At 41.7% G+C, this 19,312-nt stretch overlaps 1 protein-coding gene across 2 annotated transcripts; it reads left to right on the top strand.

Moving 5' to 3' along the window:
• Window positions 1–3,673: 3,673 nt before the first annotated feature.
• On the top strand, window positions 3,674–12,786 carry pcdh18 (protocadherin 18). 2 transcript variants are annotated; one of them, XM_062980860.1, is made up of 4 exons: window positions 3,674–6,382; window positions 7,503–7,588; window positions 7,692–7,855; window positions 11,869–12,786. In XM_062980860.1, exons 1-4 carry the CDS (start codon window positions 4,097–4,099, stop codon window positions 12,534–12,536), a joined length of 3,204 nt encoding a protein of 1,067 aa, XP_062836930.1. In that variant the 5' UTR covers window positions 3,674–4,096; the 3' UTR covers window positions 12,537–12,786. The 2 variants fall into 2 exon arrangements, with proteins under 2 accessions (XP_062836930.1, XP_003221708.1); XM_003221660.4 differs by having other exon boundaries at window positions 3,676–6,577.
• The last annotated feature ends 6,526 nt before the right edge of the window (window positions 12,787–19,312 follow it).

Below are 19,312 nucleotides of genomic sequence, written 5' to 3'. Positions count from 1 at the left end.
CAGCATAACTAAGGGGAAATGCAGCCCACAATCACGTGAAGAGCTAAGTTTGCCCACCTTACTGTAAGGGCAATAACATCTAGCTGATACCATAAGTAACACCAAGGTGATCATGGAGCTGTTGAAGAAAAAGATTGTTTCCCTGAATCAAGAGCCCCATTGGGTTGAGCAACATGATGCAGTTTTATGTTTTGTCGAAATGTAGTGTAGTGGTTTGAACACTTGAAGAACTAAAAGAGAGTCTTCTATACAACCGTGAGACTTCTCCCCAAACTGGATACCTTCTTTTAGCTGTTCTGAATGTTGAATTTGTAGTAACCATACACATCCTAAGACAGTTTCTGTCATCATCCCTTCAGCTTACAATGAGTAGATATGGACATTTTCTGTAATCTGCAACATGTCAACAGCCTCTTTAAAAAAGCCAAGGAGATGTGCAAAGAATCTGTGAAAAACAATTCAGGAGATATTTGGCACAGCAAGATCAGTGGTGGAGTCTATGAGTAGAGAATTTAGGATTCCTCACATCTGTTCAAAACAGAAAAGCAACATGCTGGCAACTTCACCAACACCAATGAACTATTATACATCCAATTTCTAAACTTTTCCTGCAGTCAGCTTCAAGAAAGGTTTACAAGGCACAGGGAAACAGTTTAGGAACTGCAAGTATTCCTATTAACTATAGCCATTTAAAATCTAACTTGAACAAGTACACAGAACTTTACAATGAATGCCTTCAAGATGCTGACACATTGATGGAAGAGTTTGATCTGTGGTATAGAAAATGGAAAAGATTGCACCTGCAGAAAAACCATCAAATGCATTAGAAGCATATCTTCTCTGTGACACAGTTTTTTTCCCCAAATGTGAAGAAACATCTTCAGATTTCTGCAACATTATCAGTGTCAACAGCTACAAATTAAAGGTCATTTTCAACTCTTAAACATTTGAAAACATTCATGAGAAGCACAGTGGGCAAGAAAGACTAACTAGACTTGCACACTTGAGTGTCCATCAAAGTTTATCGACGGAGCCTAATTTGTATCAAAGTATATTGACACAGTTTTCAAGTGTTTCCAACAGGAATTGTGCTATTCTTTTGTAACCACTAAATTGCCAATTAAGAGTCATTTTCAGAGTTTTTTTAGACTTGAAACTTTGTAGCTAAAATAAAATTTTGATTTAATGAAGGCAATATAAAATATAGAATGAGTCCTAGAATTTAAATGATTTTGTGTTATGGGCTTACTTTTCATGATGTGCTAAAAAATAAAAATAAAAATGTTTCAACACCTCCCCTCCCCCAAAGATGCTGTTATAGGGTTTTCTTGGAAAGATTGGTTCAGATGGAGTCTGCTACTGGTTTCCTCTGAGACTGACAGCATCACTTGCCCAAGGTCATCCAGTGGGTTTCTATGAAAAGCACGTGATTTGAACCCTTGACTTCCAGAGTCCTAGTCCAACCCTCAGACCATTGCTTCATGCTGACTCACACTGAGCAAAACAATGGGATAAAGCCTTTTTGTATAAAAACGAAGGGAAGCATTGCCATGAGTAGAACTGCCCTTGATAGGATCTCTCATTACTGTATGTCTCACTTTGAAAAGCTGGCTTCACATATGGACAAAATGCTTCAGCATGCTCTGTCATGCAAAAAACCAAAGGAAGCTTTGAAAAGGAGGATGAAAGGGAGCTTCTGAAGAACTCCAAGTCGAAAGAAGGAAAAGAAAAAAAGAGATACATGGCCAATGCATATGATTTCATATCAGTGCCAAATGCTACATACATACTTTCATCGGAAGCCAGCTAAAAGACAAGGCTATGCAAGGATTTCCCTTGAATTTGAGATGAAGGGAAGGAAATGATTAAAAATGAAAGAGCTATTGTGGGAGGGGGAAAATTAAAGTGAAAACGTGTGCATGTGTGTGAGAAGTGGTGGTGGGGGGGGGGCTCAGAAATCAGAACCTGCTTCCTAGTATTCTTCAAAGCAAAGCTGTGGAATGAATGATGGTGGGCAGAAGTAGTCAAACTTCCTCCCAAGATTTTGGTTTGGTTGGAGCAGCTTTGAAGGGGGCAGCTGCTGGGAGCATTTCTGAGATGGCAATCATTACAGTCACAGACAGGCGCCCACCCTGGCTGGCTGAACTTGTGCTAAAATAAGAGAAGTTGGGTTGCTGTGGGTTTTCTAGGGTATATGGCCATCTTCCAGAAGCATTCCCTTCTCACGTTTCGCCCACATCTATGGCAGGCATCCTCAGAGGTTGTGAGGTATATTGGAAACGAGGCAAGGGAGGTTTATATGTCTGTGGAAGGTCCAGGGTGGGAGAAAGAACTCTTGTCTGTCTGAGGTCTGACCTGGTGGTTGTTCAAGTGGCCCAGTTTTTGTGTTCTCAAATAATATGTGGTGTCCAGGTTGTTCATCAAGTGCTCTGCTATGGTTGACTTCTCTGCTTGAGTTAGTCTGCAGGGCCTTTCATGTTCCCTGATTCATGCCTGGGTAATGCTGCTGCATTTGATGGTCCCTATGTTGACTTGTTCACCGCTGAATGGTATACGGTAGACTCCTGCAGAGGTAAGAGGATCCCTCTTGTCCTTTGCTGAACATAGCATTTGTTGGATTTTCTTAGTAGGTCCAACAGAGGAAACCATAAAAATGAAAAAAATCTGGCTACCAGTACTGTTCCCATAGGGTGCGGGGAGAGGGGAGGGGGGAAATATTGATAGACACAAGTGGGAGATAAAGATGGAATCAGCAAAGTTAAGATTACTAAGAAAATAACATTTGATATTTCTATTGAAATGGTGATGGATTTTGATATTATTCCACCTGTGTACATAATAAAAAAACAAAATCTGGCTACCAGTATTTTAAAAACTCTTAAAATCAGGACAGGAAATAAAGAACAACACTCTGAAAGCAGGGGAATGCCAGGCATGAAACAATCTGGGCCAGCTAACACTTCCCAACAAAGGATTCCCCCAGGCAGGAAGCAGCCAGGCTTTGAATCTGCAAGGCCTTATATGCCTAGGGGAGTGGCGGCATATAAGTCTGAATAATAAATAAATAAATAAATAAAGGCTAATCAAGGTGATCAATTGTAAAATTCATACCTCCCTCGGACAGACAAGAGTTCTTTCTCTCAACCTGGAGATTCCACAGATATATCAAGCCCACTTTTCCTAGTTAGCAACATACCTCACAACCTCTGAAGATGCCTGCCATAGATGTGGGAGGAACGTCAGGAGTGAATGCTTCTGGAACATGGCCTAACAGCCGGGACAACTCACAGCAACCCAGAACTTGGCGAACTTCCTCTGAAGCTTTTGGTTTGGTCGGAGTAGCTCAGAAGGGGGGAGCTGCTGCCTGGGGGCATTTCCGAGACGGCAGGCATTACAATCCCAGTCAGGCGGCGCCCACCCTGGCAGGCCGAACTCGTGCGAAGAGAGGCGAAGTTGATTTAAAGTAGCCCTTCCTTCCCTAATGTGTGTGCGGGGAGAGTGGGGGGCGGGGCGGAAGGGCTCCCTCCCCTCCTTCCTCCGTCTCCCTCCCGGCCCCCTCCCCTCTCCCTCTCGCTCTCTCGCTCTCTCTCTCTCTTGCTTTGGGGGCGTGTGTGACTTCGCCGTCCTTTGATTTGGAAGCGCGCTGATTGGCTGGAAGCGCGAGAAGCCCGTGCAGCCGGGCGAAAGCTTTGTCTGAGTTGGAGCGAAGTTCGCGGAGATTCTTAGACGGGCGGCAGCGAGGCCGGGCGTTCAGTCGGCGGCGGGGGAAAGAAGGAAGGAAGGAGGCAAGGAAGGAGAGGGGAGAGGCGCGCTTGACACTCGGGAAGGGAAGGAAGGAAGCGCCGGCTGCCTCATTCTGCCTCTCGGCTGGAGGATAATCGGAGCAGCGCTGGGAAGGAAGAAGAGGCGGCGGAGGAGAGCGAGAGGAGGAGCTGAAGCAGCAGCCAAAGCGAAAGGATGTCTGCGCGAATCCGTCAACTTTTCCTGAGTTGAATCCGAGGCGTTGCGGGGACTTGGCTGGCCTGGGGGAGCAGGGCCGCTTCCTTCGCATCTCGGGAGAGGAGAGCTTGGGGCCCTTGCCGGGAGCGGGGGCAGGATGCCGTCTTGGCGGCCCTGGGCCCTGGCGGCGGGCTACCTGCTGGCCTGCTGCTGCTGCGGGCTGCCCAGCGCGGCGGGCAAGACCCTCAAGTACCGCATCTACGAGGAGCAGCGGGTGGGCTCGGTGATCGCCCGGCTCTCGGAGGACGTGGCCGACGTGCTCTACCGCCTGCCCAACCCGTCGGCGGTCCGCTTCCGAGCCATGCAGCGGGGCAGCGCGCCTTTGCTGGCCGTGCGCGAGGACAACGGCGAGATCTCCGTGGGCGCCAAGGTGGACCGCGAGCAGCTCTGCCAGAAGAACCTCAACTGCTCCATCGAGTTCGACGTCATCACCCTCCCGACCGAGCACCTCCAGCTCTTCCACGTCGAGGTCGAGGTGCTGGACATCAACGACAACGCGCCGCAGTTCTCCCGCGCGCTGATCCCGCTGGAGATCTCCGAGAGCGCCGCTGTGGGCACCCGCATCCCGCTGGACAGCGCCTTCGACCCCGACGTGGGAGACAACTCCCTCGACACCTATTCCCTCTCCCCGAATGACTTCTTCACCGTCGAGGTCAGGACCAGGACCGACGGGGCCAAGTACGCGGAGCTGATCGTGGTCAAGGAGTTGGATAGGGAGCTGAGATCCAGCTACGAGCTTCAGCTCACTGCCTCTGACAACGGTGTCCCCCAGCGCACTGGGTCCTCCCTGCTTAAAATCAGCATCTCCGACTCCAACGACAACAGCCCCGTCTTCCAGCAGCAGACCTATGTCATCCAGCTCCCGGAGAACTCCCGTGTGGGCACCTTGCTCATTGACCTCAACGCCACCGACCCGGACGAGGGCAACAATGGCAAAGTGGTCTACTCCTTCAGCAGCCACGTGTCATCCAAAATCCTAGAGACTTTCAAAATGGACCCCGAAAGAGGGCAGCTCACCCTCTTGAAACCCGTGGACTACGAAACCACCAAATCCTATGAGATTGATGCCCAGGCCCAGGATCTGGGTCCCAATTCCATCCCAGCACACTGCAAGATCATCATTAAGGTGGTGGACGTGAATGACAACAAGCCCGAAATCAATTTGAACCTGATGTCTCCAGGGAAAGAGGAGGTGGCGTATATCTCCGAAAAGGCGTCCATCGAGACTTTTGTGGCCCTGGTTCGGGTGCAAGACAAGGATTCCGGCCTCAACGGGGAGGTGGTGTGCAAACTTCATGGCCACGGCCACTTCAAACTCCAAAAGACCTATGAAAATAATTATTTCATCCTAACCAACACCACTCTGGATCGGGAAAAGAGGTCCGAGTACAGCCTGACGGTCGTTGCGGAGGACAAGGGGACGCCAAGCCTCTCCACCGTGAAACACTTCACAGTCCAGATTGTCGATGAAAATGACAACCCGCCCCAATTCCAGACAAACAGATACGAAATTGTGATTTTGGAAAATAATTCTCCTGGGGCATACATCACCTCTGTGACAGCAACAGACCCAGATCTGGGAGACAATGGGCAAGTGACCTACACAATCTTGGAGAGTTTTATTCTGGGGAGCTCCATAACTACCTATGTTACCATTGATCCCTCCAATGGAGCCATCTATGCACTAAGGACCTTTGACCATGAAGAAGTAAACCAGATTGCCTTTGTGGTTCAAGCTAGAGATGGAGGGACTCAACAGCTTGCCAGCAATACAACAGTTGTGTTGACTATCATTGATGAAAATGACAATGCCCCTGTGATTGTGAGTCCAGTACTGCACAACAATACAGCCGAACTCTCAATCCCCAAAGATGCAGAAAATAACTACCGTGTCACTAGGATAAGAGCCATAGATAGAGACTCAGGGATGAACTCAGAGCTGAGCTGTTCATTAGCAAGCAGTAGCGAAGCCAGCTTCTTCATAATGGACCCACAGACATGTGACATCTATCTCAATGGTAGCATTGAATCTGCCAAGTCAACAGAATGGGAACTTTCAGTGGTGGTTCAGGACAAAGGAAGTCCTCAGCTCAGTACCAAAGCACTTCTGAAATGCAGCGTTGTTAAAAATGTCTATTTGCCTTCAACTACAGAAGCCACCTATAGCCAACCTTCTCTAGATTTTTCCTGGATTGCCATTATATCCTTAGGAGTAATATGTGCAATTTTGCTAGTTATCATGGTTGTTTTTGCTACAAGGTGCAATCGGGAGAAAAAGGACACCAGGTCATATAACTGCCGTGTTGCGGAGTCCACGTATCAGCATCATCCCAAAAGGCCATCGAGACAGATCCATAAGGGGGACATCACACTAGTGCCTACGGTAAATGGTACTTTACCCATCAGGTCTCATCACAAAGCTTCACCTTCATCATCTCCAACACTAGAAAGAGGGCAGATGAGCAGCTGCCAAAGCCATCACAGCCACCAGTCTCTAAATAGCCTGGTGACCATCTCATCAAATCACGTGCCAGAGAATTTCTCTCTTGAGCTCACTCATGCTACTCCTGCTGTTGAGGTAAGGCCACATACAGTAATGCATGGGCCAGAACCCATTTCTATATGCATGAACATCCCATGGCCATTCCACACATTAATTGTTTTGGAATACATTACTAATTGTATTTTGTATTATCTATCTCTCTTTGTTTAAGTATACATGCCTACCTACTTAAAAACTACAGCTGTCTAGAACTTACCTGTACCTATAAATATCTTTTACATTACATATAAGATTCTTTCTTTCTGAGTGAATTATGAACGTCACATACAACCTCTTTATTATCATTATGGATACTCTTCCCTATCAATTAAACTCTAAAAGTGGCTGGCAATATTACAAAATTATTATTGTTGTTTATAAAATATCCTTATTTCATACTTAGAACCTTTCCCACAAATGCTTCCAGCATGCAAGAGTAAGATAGGCTTTTCTGGGTCTGTATTTTGACACATTTCATAACCTATTTACATACCCAAATGGCACAAAGCAATGAGAGGGAGTTCATTACCGACAGTGGGGTAATTTTAACTACAGCTGCTCTAACAGCTTGCAACAACTGTGCATTCAAATGTGTTAATGAATGTGTTTTAAGGCCTGAGTCATAGCCCAGAACTCTTCAGTGTAGACTGATTTTGTAGTCACACATATTTTCGTAGTTGTAATTCCTATCCAGATACTTTAGATTGTCTAAGGACCAGACTAAAGGCCTTTAATTATTATGGATTCCAACACTAAGACACAGGGCTGAGCTGTATTGATGATATACGAGTAAGTGTTTCCTATCATCTTGTACTTCTCCTATGTTATGTTTGTTACAGCACACAGAGGGAGAGGGAGGGAGATAATGGGAGAGCAGCTACAGTTAAAAAAAAAAGAAGAGGTCTAATTCATAAAGATGTTATTTTTCAAGGATCTTATCTTTGTATTAATTTTTTCACAGGTTTCTCAGCTTCTTTCAATGCTTCATCAAGGCCAGTATCAGCCAAGGCCAAGTTTTCGGGGAAACAAATATTCTAGAAGCTACAGGTGAGATTTTTAGTCAGATCAATGTTGAAAGGAGTTTTCAGTGGTCTACATATGAGCCAATAAGGCATAATCTAACCCACATGTCACTTCTGCTTCATCACAGGTATGCCCTTCAAGATATGGATAAGTTCAGCTTGAAAGACAGCGGCCGGGGTGACAGTGAAGCAGGAGACAGTGATTATGATTTGGGGAGAGATTCTCCAATTGACAGACTTCTTGGAGAAGGATTCAGTGACCTTTTCCTCACAGATGGGAGAATTCCTGCAGGTAAGAATGTAATGAAAGTTGAATAGTTTATTTGCAGTGGTCTCTGACAATCACAGTGAGGCAAGTTCTCACTGGGAAGAACAAATAAACCTTTTCATGTGCAGCTTTCTTTTCTCCACCTCCTCTTTTCGACTAAACATCTATAGTCTTCCAGTTTCTTCATTCCTCAAAAGCAGTGCACAATTGCAGACTTGCTCCAAGTGCTTCAAACTTGTTCAAAGTTTCAATCTGCCACATATACCATTCCTTGTAACACTTGACATTGCTATAAAGCTGGCTTTTAAAATCCTTAATCTTCAAAATAGCTGAAGTAAATTTTGTTTGTTGCCTTGAAACAGAGCTAAGGACAACTTGATAAATGCAGTTGTCTGAAATCACATAGGTATCACACTGATCATACTTTAGATGCCTTGTACTGGGAGATGGCAAAAGGTCAACTTTGCTTGTGAGCTACTTTTTATTTATTTAATTTATATTATACCACCTTTCTTTTAGCATGGAAGCTATACCTTTCTGTGCTAAAACAGATGTGGTTTCCACTTTAGATAGCAAAGCAAAACATGCTATTAAAATAAACATTTTAATAAGATTTTCCCAATTTTGTACTAAATGTTGGTGGTGAGGTTTTGGAATGTTTTTTCAAAAAAAACTTATCTGTGTAAGGTGGCTGCATAAATAATTTCCATGACCTACTTGTGACCAGTGAGGCCTGAGTTGCCCATCCCAGAAACATGGCATATATTCCAAAGCTGGGAGGGAAGCCAACTTTTGGCACTCTGGATGTTTCTAGACTTGAACTCCCATCATCCATAGTCACTGCAGGGTCACAAATTCCCCATGCAGGAAGATCTGCATTTAGAAGGCATTAAACCCATATTTAAGTCAAGTATGTAACTATTGTGGTTTATTTTGATTATTTGTTACAACTTTTAAATAGTAATTTTTTAAAACCCTAAACCTTATTTTGACAATGCTTCTTTCCTTTTGGTCCAGTCGTACTTCCACATCCAGGTTTTCCATTGTGTTGCAATTAGATGAACTATTTATCTTACACTAGAATTTTATTCATGCTTGCTTAGAAGTAAGCTTCATAATGTAGATAAAAATTAAGGAAGTATACATGTGATAGGCACCTGTGAGACCCCATTTACACTGTCATATAATGCAGTTTACAGGAGCCCCGGTGGCGAAGGGCGTTAAAGCACTGAGCTGGAGACCGAAAGGTCCCAGGTTCAAACTCCGGGAGCGGCGTGAGCGGCTGCTGTTAGCTCCAGCTCCTGCCAATCTAGCAGTTCGAAAACATGCCAATGTGAGTAGATCAATAGGTACCGCTCTGGCGGGAAGGTAACGGCGCTCCAGGCAGTCATGCCAGCCACATGACCTTGGAGGTGTCTACGGACAACACCGGCTGTTCGGCTTAGAAATGGAGATAAGCACCAACCCCCAGATTCAGACATGACTGGACTTAACGTCAGGGGAAACCTTTACCTATAATGCAGTTTAACTGCATTGAACAGCATTATATGAATCTACATTGCCATATAACACACTTCAATGCAGTTAAACTGCATTATGAAACTACATTATATGGCAGTCCTATGGAGAAGAGCCATAGTTCAGCAGTAGACCAACTGGGCTAGATGGATAAGGAGATAGACCTGGTGTGAGACAGATTCGGATGTACTTACCTCAGTGGGAATAGTTGTGTAACTTTCACAACTTTCAATGGGTTTTATCAATAATGAATTATGAAAGGACATTTCTTTCTCAAGCATTTTCAATTAAAACACTCTAAAATAGCAACAGTAACATTAGAAGATCTGACTTATGTGTCTTTTCCGGTTCCTCAGAGTTAGAGTTATTTTTTCCAGTGGAAAGTGGTAATTTCAATCCACTATAAAAACATGCAAGACAAGGTGGCCAGATTATTCTATTTTTTATTTTTAAATGCCTATTTCTCTTTTTATTTGCAATTTTTCATCTAGCTACAATGGCTGTTGATGTGATTTCCCTCCATATTTTAAGAACAATGTTGGCATTTCCCCAAACAGATGTTCCACACATGCTCCAGTCCATACATCTATACAACGAACAAGAAAATAGTAGTGAGCCTAATGATAGGAAGGATGCCAAAATCCTCATTTTTTCTTCTTGACAACACAAATATAGATTGATCAAATCAATGCAGGCAAAAAGGATTTTCAAAAAGTAGATAGTTTTTGTAATCTTGTGCTACAGTTTTTCTTAGCTGCAAAATATCCAAGCCTGGATATTTTGCAGGTCATTTTAGCTAACATTTTAAACATTCCAGTTCACTATACACAAAGGCTTTTTGAAGGTCACCAATAAGTCATTAGTAATTTGGCCTTTAGTGTCTCAGCTTCTTCCAAAAACAATATAAGAAAGTGGAAACGATTATAAGAATCTTCAAATGTCAAAAGAATGAAATTGGATGTGTAAAATCTGACAGCACACATGGAGGTCTGAATTAGCTTGAGGGTGCATGGATCATACATAGTTAGCTATCTTTGTAAAACTAACTAAAATATGAAATGCAAACATGTTGCTAATTGTGTCTTTTTTAAACATAAATAGTTTTGGTATCCCTCCTAATCACCCTGCACATCCAGTTTACTACACTGGTAAAGAATTTGGTTTTGGCAACATTAATCTTCAACATTTCATAGGTATTTATCGTGAAATGTTTGTTTCCTTTGCAAATTTACACCCTGTTCCTAGTGTATTTCCCAAAGTAGTTTACCTTCAGATAAAATGCCTTCGAACAAATTCGTTTTGCAATTACATAACAACTTATAGTGTGAAAATAAAGCAAACATTTAAGGTAACAAATATCTAGTTAAAAGTTCAGCTGCCAGTGAAAACAAATAAAGGCATTCAGAAAAATAACTCTTTTTATCTGTTCTTAAAGACATGAGGAAAGTTCAGGAAGCCAACTGAGCAATGATACCCAAAAATGAATTGTTCTAGTTGAAAAACTCCAAGATTTTATATCCATTCCTTATATTTCAGGCAGGTAGGACTGTGCATAAAATATGTCCTCAAAAGATACCAGCACAATATCTAAATGGGTGTATCCATTTCTTAAGGGCGAAGAGACAGCCATTCTCAAGTGTGATAGAGGAGGTTTTGACCTGCATTTACCAACTTTATTTTTTGGGCAGGAAATGTTTTGTTCCAACCACTCCCAGCACACTTGGAAATAAGTAGTGACCAGACTGTTTCGAGCAGCCACGGGCAAAGTGCAATCCCCAGGTATTGTTGGACTATTATTTCCATCAATTCTAGACAGCACAACTAGTGTTGACAATTGGTAGGAATAATAGTCCAATGATATGTGAAGAGGAACACTATACCCTTCTACATTTTAAGACTTTAGAGCAGTGATTCTTAACCTGTGGGTCCCCAGGTGTTTTGGCCTACAACTCCCAGAAATCTCAGCCAGTTTACCAGCTGTTAGGATTTCTGGGAGTTGAAGGCCAAAACATCTGGGGACCCACAGGTTGAGAACCACCACTTTAGAGTCATCCTCATTGTCCATTGCTTTAGCTCCCACAATTCCTAACAGCTGGTAAGCTGGCTGGGGCTTCTGGGAGTTGAATTCTAAAACACCTGGATGACCAAAATGTTGAGAACCATTGCAAGTTCAACTACCTTCTCCCTAGGTTGTGAATACATTTGGAGCCACTATAGGTTACATTACCAACAAGATTTCTGCTGCCATACCAAAATGTTGTGCCAAATGACTTACTCACAGCACAACTCCCTGCAATGTTGTTCCTGGGGTGGACAACATGTTGGAGGATTCTTTGATGGTTACCACCATTTCCACAATGTTTTGGTGATACCTGCAACAGAAAGTGGACTCTGATGGGCTCCAGAGGGTCAACTGTGTGAATTTGCTCACTTTTGATTAATAGGATTTCAGATTGATAACAGCTCATTAAATTGTGTCCAAATATTATATTGACATATTGCATTTATTTTGCTCACAGCAATGAGATTATGCACAGAAGAATGCAGAGTCCTAGGGCATTCTGACCAATGCTGGATGCCTCCTCTACCTTCTCCATCTTCTGATTATAGAAGTAATATGTTTATTCCTGGAGAAGAATTTCAGCCACAGCAAACCCAACCACAGCAGCAGCAGGTATTAGAAGAGGACTCTCAAGCTGTTGAATCATCTGAAAAAAAGAAGAGCTTTTCAACTTTTGGCAAAGATAGTCAGAATGAAGAAGAATCTGGTGACGTGTGTACCTCATCTCTACTCTCTGAAATGAATAGTGTTTTCCAGCGTCTGTTGCCTCCTTCATTAGATGCCTACACTGAATGCAACGAAATGGATCCCTCCAGTTCACTTGAGCGTAGGAAAGGACCCTTGCCTGCCAAGACTGTCAGCTATCCACAAGGGGTGGCCGCATGGGCAGCCAGTACACACTTCCAAAACCCTGTGAACAGCACTGGGCTTCCTTTGGGGACTCATTCAGGTGCCCAGCCATCTTCAAAATGGCTTCCAGCCATGGAGGAAATCCCAGAGAACTATGAAGAAGATGACTTTGACAATGTCCTTAACCACCTCAGTGATGGTAAACATGAACTAATGGATGCTAGCGAGCTGGTGGCAGAAATCAACAAGCTACTACAAGATGTCCGGCAGAACTAAAGTGTTTGGTTTCACAGTGTATTATTTTTTCCATATTTATGGAAAACTGAGGGATGGGAACTCAGAATGAAAAGAACTGGCATTGCCAATTAGTTACATTTATCATAAATGTGTCTGTGTATGTTGAATATTAAAATACTGTATTTTCATATGTACACAATGCAAGTGTGATTATCTTTAACTGTATTTTAAAAATACATTTGTACCTTATATTTATGTGTAATTTAACAAATAAATTTTTATTTTTGTACTCCCATTGCAAGCATGTTTTCCTACATATGAGCACCTGACACCATTTGTGTCTGACATTCAATATTCTTAACACAAAGTGTATAAAAGGTTTTTTTTAGAAATGACCCCAAAATGAAGGGATGCCATTTTCTATGGGTTTCCCCCACCCTACTCACAACAATAAATGTTATGATTCAAAATCAGATCAAATGAAACCTTATCCAAATGTTAGTTTCAAAAACTGATCTAACATCTTGTTATACTGTTTCATTCTTATAATAAAGAATTGTCAACTCCCTTAAAGCCTAGAACTTCATTTTGTTTGCAGGCTCGGACAAAAGCATTCTCCCCAAAATGAAAGGGAATAAATATGGGCAACATTATCCACATTACAAATTAGGGCAAAATACCCAGATGAAATGTCAAATACTTCCTATTGAAGCTCAAGGCTGTCCCTGCCAATGTAAAGTATGATTATCATTTTAGGCAGCAGATACTTGGTTTGGGGGGAGAGAAAGAGAGAGAGAGATTGGCAAAGCAAAATAATTATTCTTTCTACTCTCTCCAGTTCTCTTCTGTGTTGGAGGACAGAGGTGTTTTACATCATTTGCCCTTGACGCTCAAGTAGCCTGCTACCTAAGGTGTAAAAATACCACTTTATTATTCCAATATAAGTGCTGAAGTATGTTTCAACTACCAGGCCACCCATCTCCTGTGCTTTAAAAGGGTACTTCATCTTGTCCTTCATCTCTGACAGCAAAATAGAGCTTTGCAAAAGTTATTTAATACTTTCAAGTGCAATTTGAATGGTTCTTCATATAGCACTTACAATGGATAGATTCATCAATTCACTACATCGAATGCTTTGTAAATAATGTAAATGCTTAGAGGTGCCCTATTTTCACACTAACCTTATGGCACCTGGTTTATTTTTTTATTAAAAATACACCTACAGCGTGCACAATTGCATATGTTCAGATATTTAAATACATTCTGTACCTCATAAATAATGCAAATACCTGCCCATTGACTAGAAATGAGGCTGACCTAAGATAAAACAGTAGTCAAGAATAAAAAAAAAATTAGTGCTGGATATTCTTTCTAACAGCTACACACCATTAATTACTATAAATGTATCAACATTAATGATCTCCCCTGGGGTGAAGAAGAGTTACTGTTTCAATTATATACTCTTCTAGAGTGCTATCAGATACACATAGTACATATATATTCTCAGTACAAAGGAATCTTTAGTAAAAATGAGCAGTGATTGGATTGAATAGACCTAAATGGAGAATAATCAACTGGTTAGAAAAATATCAGTGTGGCCAATGGGTTGTGATATGTGGAGAATGGATTACTATGTCCAAATTAAGGTATTTAAATCTCTATACAGTCTAGGTTCTGTGAAGACTTTTTAATATGTGTGTGGGTATCGTTCATTTGCAAGGAGGCACCCACATTGCAAGAGCCTGCTTTGGTTGCTTTGAAAGAGCATCAAATATTGATAGTGTGCTTCATTATTCCCAAAATTTCAACATCAGGGAGCAGCATAGTGGCTAATGGGATTTACTGTTTCTTTGACCAAAAATAACTTTTGGATGGGTGTTGCTATGACCTTTTATATGAGCAAGTAGGTAGGTAGACAATATTTGCTAGTTGTCCTTCATACACCCAGGCCTGCCCTGGAACATATTCTTTACAATAGGTTCATAGTGCACAATCATACCTCTGCTTTTAAAAACTTTCAGTTACATGCCTTCAAACTGATTCTAATTTATAATGACCATCTTCTAGGTTGTTGTTTTTTTTAAAAAAAAAAAAAAAAAAGATTAATTAGAGCAGTGGTTCTCAACCTGTGGGTCCCCAGATGTTTTGGCCTTCAACTTCCAGAAATCTTAATGGCTGGTAAACTGGCTTGGATTTCTGGGAGTTTTAGGCCAAAAACATTTGGGGACCTCAGGTTGAGAATCACTGAATTAGAGGGAGTTTGCCATTGCCATCCTTTTGATATGAGAGAGTGCGACTTCAAAGTCTTCTAGATTCCAAGTCCTGCACTCAGATGACTACATCTTTCTGGCTTCTTCCTTTTAAATTTATGAAAAAGCAACCAGGGCCCATATCTGGACTGGGATTGCATTATATAAAGACATTTAACCACATTTTTTTCTTGTCTCTGGGGTCATCCTGGCCCGGGTTACATGGTTACCTGCAAGTACCTGTAATGAACAGAGACATCTACATGCTATGGAATTAACATAACATCTGTTCTTGTCCCTTAAGGTGTGGGTAGACAGGAAATAGTACTGATATATAGCCACATAATTTGCAGTAGATTGACAGGAACAGATTGACAAGAAATTTTGGCTGCCAGTTATTTAATAGAAATAACTAGAAAATGATAGAAATAACTAGAAAAAGGAGTTTATTGCTTTTATCTTATCTTATTGATTTTATTGATTGATGTTTTACCATGGTTTTACATTTTTATGTGTGATAACCTGGGCACTGCCGAGTCCCCAAGCTAGTAAATAAATAAAAATTGAGAGATTGGAAAAGTTATTTTAATGAATTAAGATCTCTGAATCATCTAGTTCACATGCTTTCAAAGAGAGCAAGCTGTAGTTGGAAGTTCTAGTAAAAACAGTCTCATGAAGCCAACCCATCTACCAGTATATCAGATATGATGACAGTCTGTCCAATTATGGACTGATTTAGTGTGGGGCTAAAAGTAAGCACAGTGGCAGACAACTATAAGCGATCATTAAGGGTGCATTGGATCACTCTACCTTTGTATTCTTGACACTACATTGTTGTGACCCTCTCATTCTTCTTGTTTTACCTGAATATGTACCCCAGAGGTCTTCTTAATCTTTTCCTGAAGTTTTTAAGGACATGTAAAATGATGTGTGTGTGTGTGTGTCTGTTTGTGTGTGTGATCTCTTAACTGATGGGACCATTGACTCTTTGGTTATGTTCTCACTGGAAACTGAATTAAGTAGAATATACATTGAAGTGCATATTTCCTAATACAAAGAACTGCCCAAGCGAGAGAGAAAAGACATATGTGCAATAGAAATTATTTCACAACCTAGAGACTTCCAGTAGCATGGTGTACTTGTTTTTCACTCTTCAGTTTCATATATGGTGTTGAGTTGTAAAGCGGAGTTTGCGTTGCCAGACTTTGAAATTCTTATCCTTGTGCAATACAGCCTAAGCTTAATACCAGACTCAGTGAAACGAATGATGTGCTTCTCAGCAGAACCAGGTAAGCATTTATCCTCTGTAAAGAAAAGATAGAGCGAAAAAATATCTGGACCAAAAGGTGTTTTTTTCCTTCTTGTTTGGGACTTTAAAGCCATTTTCTAAACTAATATCAGTGTTGAGATAAACACATGAATGCTGCTGAGTTGTAGGAGGAAAAGGATATCCAAAGTCCTCTTCAGGAGCTAAATAGGATTTAGAGTTAGCCAGCCACTGAAAGGGAAAGTGCAAAACATTTTTAGCAAATTATATAGGTGACTGGAAGTTTGATATGAGATTCAGGGGCTGCAGTTGGGATGTGACTGAGCAAATAACATTTGAATAAATTTCAATGCATGCAGGAAGCTTTTAAATAGCATCTGGGAGGTAAGTGAAGAGTTGCTAAGCAAAAGAGGAAATGGCAGCATTTTTCATGCACATGCCGCTTTGAAGTGTATTTAGTGGCATGGAAATGAAGCAAGCACAGCAAGAGTGCAATGTCAATTCCCTGCAATTTAAGAGTAGAAAGAAAGAAACCATCTGGCAGTTGGGTTGGTGGCTTCCATATCTATTTGGAGGTAAATCCACTTCAGGTTTTTGTATAAACTTCAAAGAAAAATTCCAAGGCACTAAAGTTGTTTGGGGGATAGGATGCAACATCTTGGATAGCTTTTTAAAATAAATCTGGAGACGCTTCACCAACCCACTGACATGGAAGCTACATGCTGCCAGGATCATCTGTCCATTCAGGCAGTAAAAGAAGGGTGATAGCAATATCAGCATGTTTACACAGAACCCAAACATAACCTAGTCTGATGAATGAGAATAATAATAATTAAAAAAATAAATACATTCAGGCCATTACAAGTCTTAAGTGTCTGGATATGTCTGGATATGAATTTCTGTGTACTTAATGGTGAAGTTGGCTTGCCCTATTAACTCTTATACTGTAGACAGGTACAATATAGCTCTCTCCGGACTAGGAATAGCGATACCAGCTGAGTTTGACTGGGGAAGAAATGTTTGCATTTCTTTTTGAACAATTCATCAAAATACACCTGTTACATATCCATAACTTAAAGAACTTGAGGATTTAAAAATTGTAGTGTGAGGGGAAAATTGATGTTTTCTCATCTCTTCTTTTTTAAAATGTGGTTGTGAAGCACAGAAACAGGATCTGTTGATATCAAACATTCCACAAAAAGTAAGAATCCAGTGAACAAACAGCTTCAAGTAATCCCATATATAGATTCAATATAGTAGATGAGGTGTTAAATGTGGGACATGGTCATACAGGTGTCATAATAGATGGAGGTTGCCTTAGGACACTTTCAGACATACATTAAATGCTTTTTGGAGAGGGTTTATGAAACCAGCTCCAAAGTGGGTTTAAGTTTGCATAACCTGGGGGGGGGGGATTGACTTTCCTGTGGGTTGTCCCCATTGCTGCATGGTAACTATCGCCCCGGTGGCGAAGTGTGTTAAAGCACTGAGCTGCTGAACTTGCAGACCGAAAGGTCCCAGATTCAAACCAATTTAAAATAAACAACTATACAAACATTAAAACAGAATTAAATGAAAACAGTATTTTAAAATTCAGTTAAAATCCATCAAACATATTCATTGCTGTCACGACCCAGGCTGCAGAGCACCAATAACCATACACAGAGGCCAGAATCTATCTAATATCTTTATTGAAGGAATATATAAAGTTAATAAAAGCAAGTGTATGAAATAGTCCAGAAATAGACCTTTCAGGAAAGGTCAAAGTTAGTCCAAAGAAACAATGTCCAATATGAAATATTAAGGTCCAAAGTTGTAATCCAATAACCGAAACACTCACTTTGCCAGGCAAAGTGAGGGGAGATGACAAGGTCTTTTAGTCCATGAAACTTGAGCGAGGCTAAGGAGTAACTTGAAACAAGGCTTGGTATAAGGCAACAAGGAACGAGGAGCAAGGACAAGATCCGTGGAATTACTTGGCAAAATCCGGAAAACAAGGCAAGGCTGAGTCCTGGAAAACAAGGCTAGATCCGTGGAGGTAAACAAGGCTGGAAACGGAACGAAGGCTTGGAAACAGGAGCGAAGGCTTGGAATAGGGAACAAGGCTTGAAACAGGAACGAGGCTTGGAAACGGAGTAGCTGTCCACACACACTACTCCGGTAGCTGACGAATTGACTCCGCAAGATCCCTTTGTGGGTAGAACACCTAAATAGGGTCCCGTTTTTCCCGCCAAAGAGCAGTTCTCTGGAGAACCAGAAACGAAAGCTATTCTCTGAGTCCAGATGCATGACTCCTTAAAGTTTCCCATGGAAAGCAGACTTAATCAGCTGAATGCTTAGCAGCTATCCTAGCACTCCTGCGAGAGGCCGCTTGAACTCCCCTCTGTTGTTTACAAAACTCATGGCGAGAAAACGTAGGAGATTTAGGCTCAGGGCTTGTTTGACAGACTTCTGGAAGACAAATCTCTTGCAGGTGCAAGGTTCCCAAATCTGGCTGGGAAAGTTCCAGTTCTGACTGAAACGGTGAAAAACCCAAGTTTTCCTCTTCATCTAGCACCACAGTGCCAGGAACGGGACTACATGGCCCATGACTCATCACAATTGCTATGTTTCAGAAACCTGCAGAGAGGCCTAATGGCAGCCTGGTAAGGTTTTCTTTATTTGTAAGGCTTTGTGGATGGCAGGCTGGGAAGGGGGTGGACACCATCTTGCATCTTTGAGATCCAGGAGCCAAAAGATGCAAGATGGGAGTGTGGATCCCTGAGTAGTTGCGATAATACCCATGGGTCTGTCCCCATAGGGCTTATACCCCATTAGAACCAGGTAGTTCAGAAAGGCCCGGATCTAATGGACTATCCTTCTCCTGGTCCCACCTCAATCTCAAACTCCGTTGTTGAGAATGAGAGAGCGGACTTTCTCGGAGAATTCTTGGTGGCTGCCCCTCAACTCTGGAACTCCTTGCCTAGGGAAGTCAGAACAATCCCCTCCCTGCTATTCTTCCAGTAGCAGGCTAAAACCTTTTCACTCAAGCAGGCATTTAACGATGAAGGTGTTTAAGATCTACTCAGGGGATGCTATGGTTTTTAACTTAGAATATGTTTGATGGATTTTAACTGAATTTTAAAATACTGTTTGCATTTAATTCTGTTTTAATGTTTGTATAGTTGTTTATTTTAAATTGGATACCAATGCTTTTATGTCAGGCCACTTTGAGTCCCCTTTGGGGAGATAAAGTGGGGTATAAATAAATATAATACTACTAATAATAATAATTTATCGATATGATTCAGGCATAATAA

This window comes from Anolis carolinensis, chromosome 5 (assembly GCF_035594765.1).
Source record: "Anolis carolinensis isolate JA03-04 chromosome 5, rAnoCar3.1.pri, whole genome shotgun sequence".
NCBI classification, from domain to species: domain Eukaryota; kingdom Metazoa; phylum Chordata; class Lepidosauria; order Squamata; family Dactyloidae; genus Anolis; species Anolis carolinensis.
The sequence above is the reverse complement of the archived record's forward strand: the minus strand, read 5'-3'. Positions and strand labels throughout refer to the sequence as shown.

Bases quoted from the DNA above. Each gene is read 5' to 3' on its own strand.
- pcdh18 (XM_003221660.4), top strand. From the start codon at position 4,097: ATGCCGTCTTGGCGGCCCTGGGCCCTGGCGGCGGGCTACCTGCTGGCC. The intron at 7,589-7,691 runs GTGAGATTTTTA...GCTTCATCACAG, and splicing joins AAATATTCTAGAAGCTACAG to GTATGCCCTTCAAGATATGG. The intron at 7,856-11,868 runs GTAAGAATGTAA...TTTTGCTCACAG, and splicing joins AGATGGGAGAATTCCTGCAG to CAATGAGATTATGCACAGAA.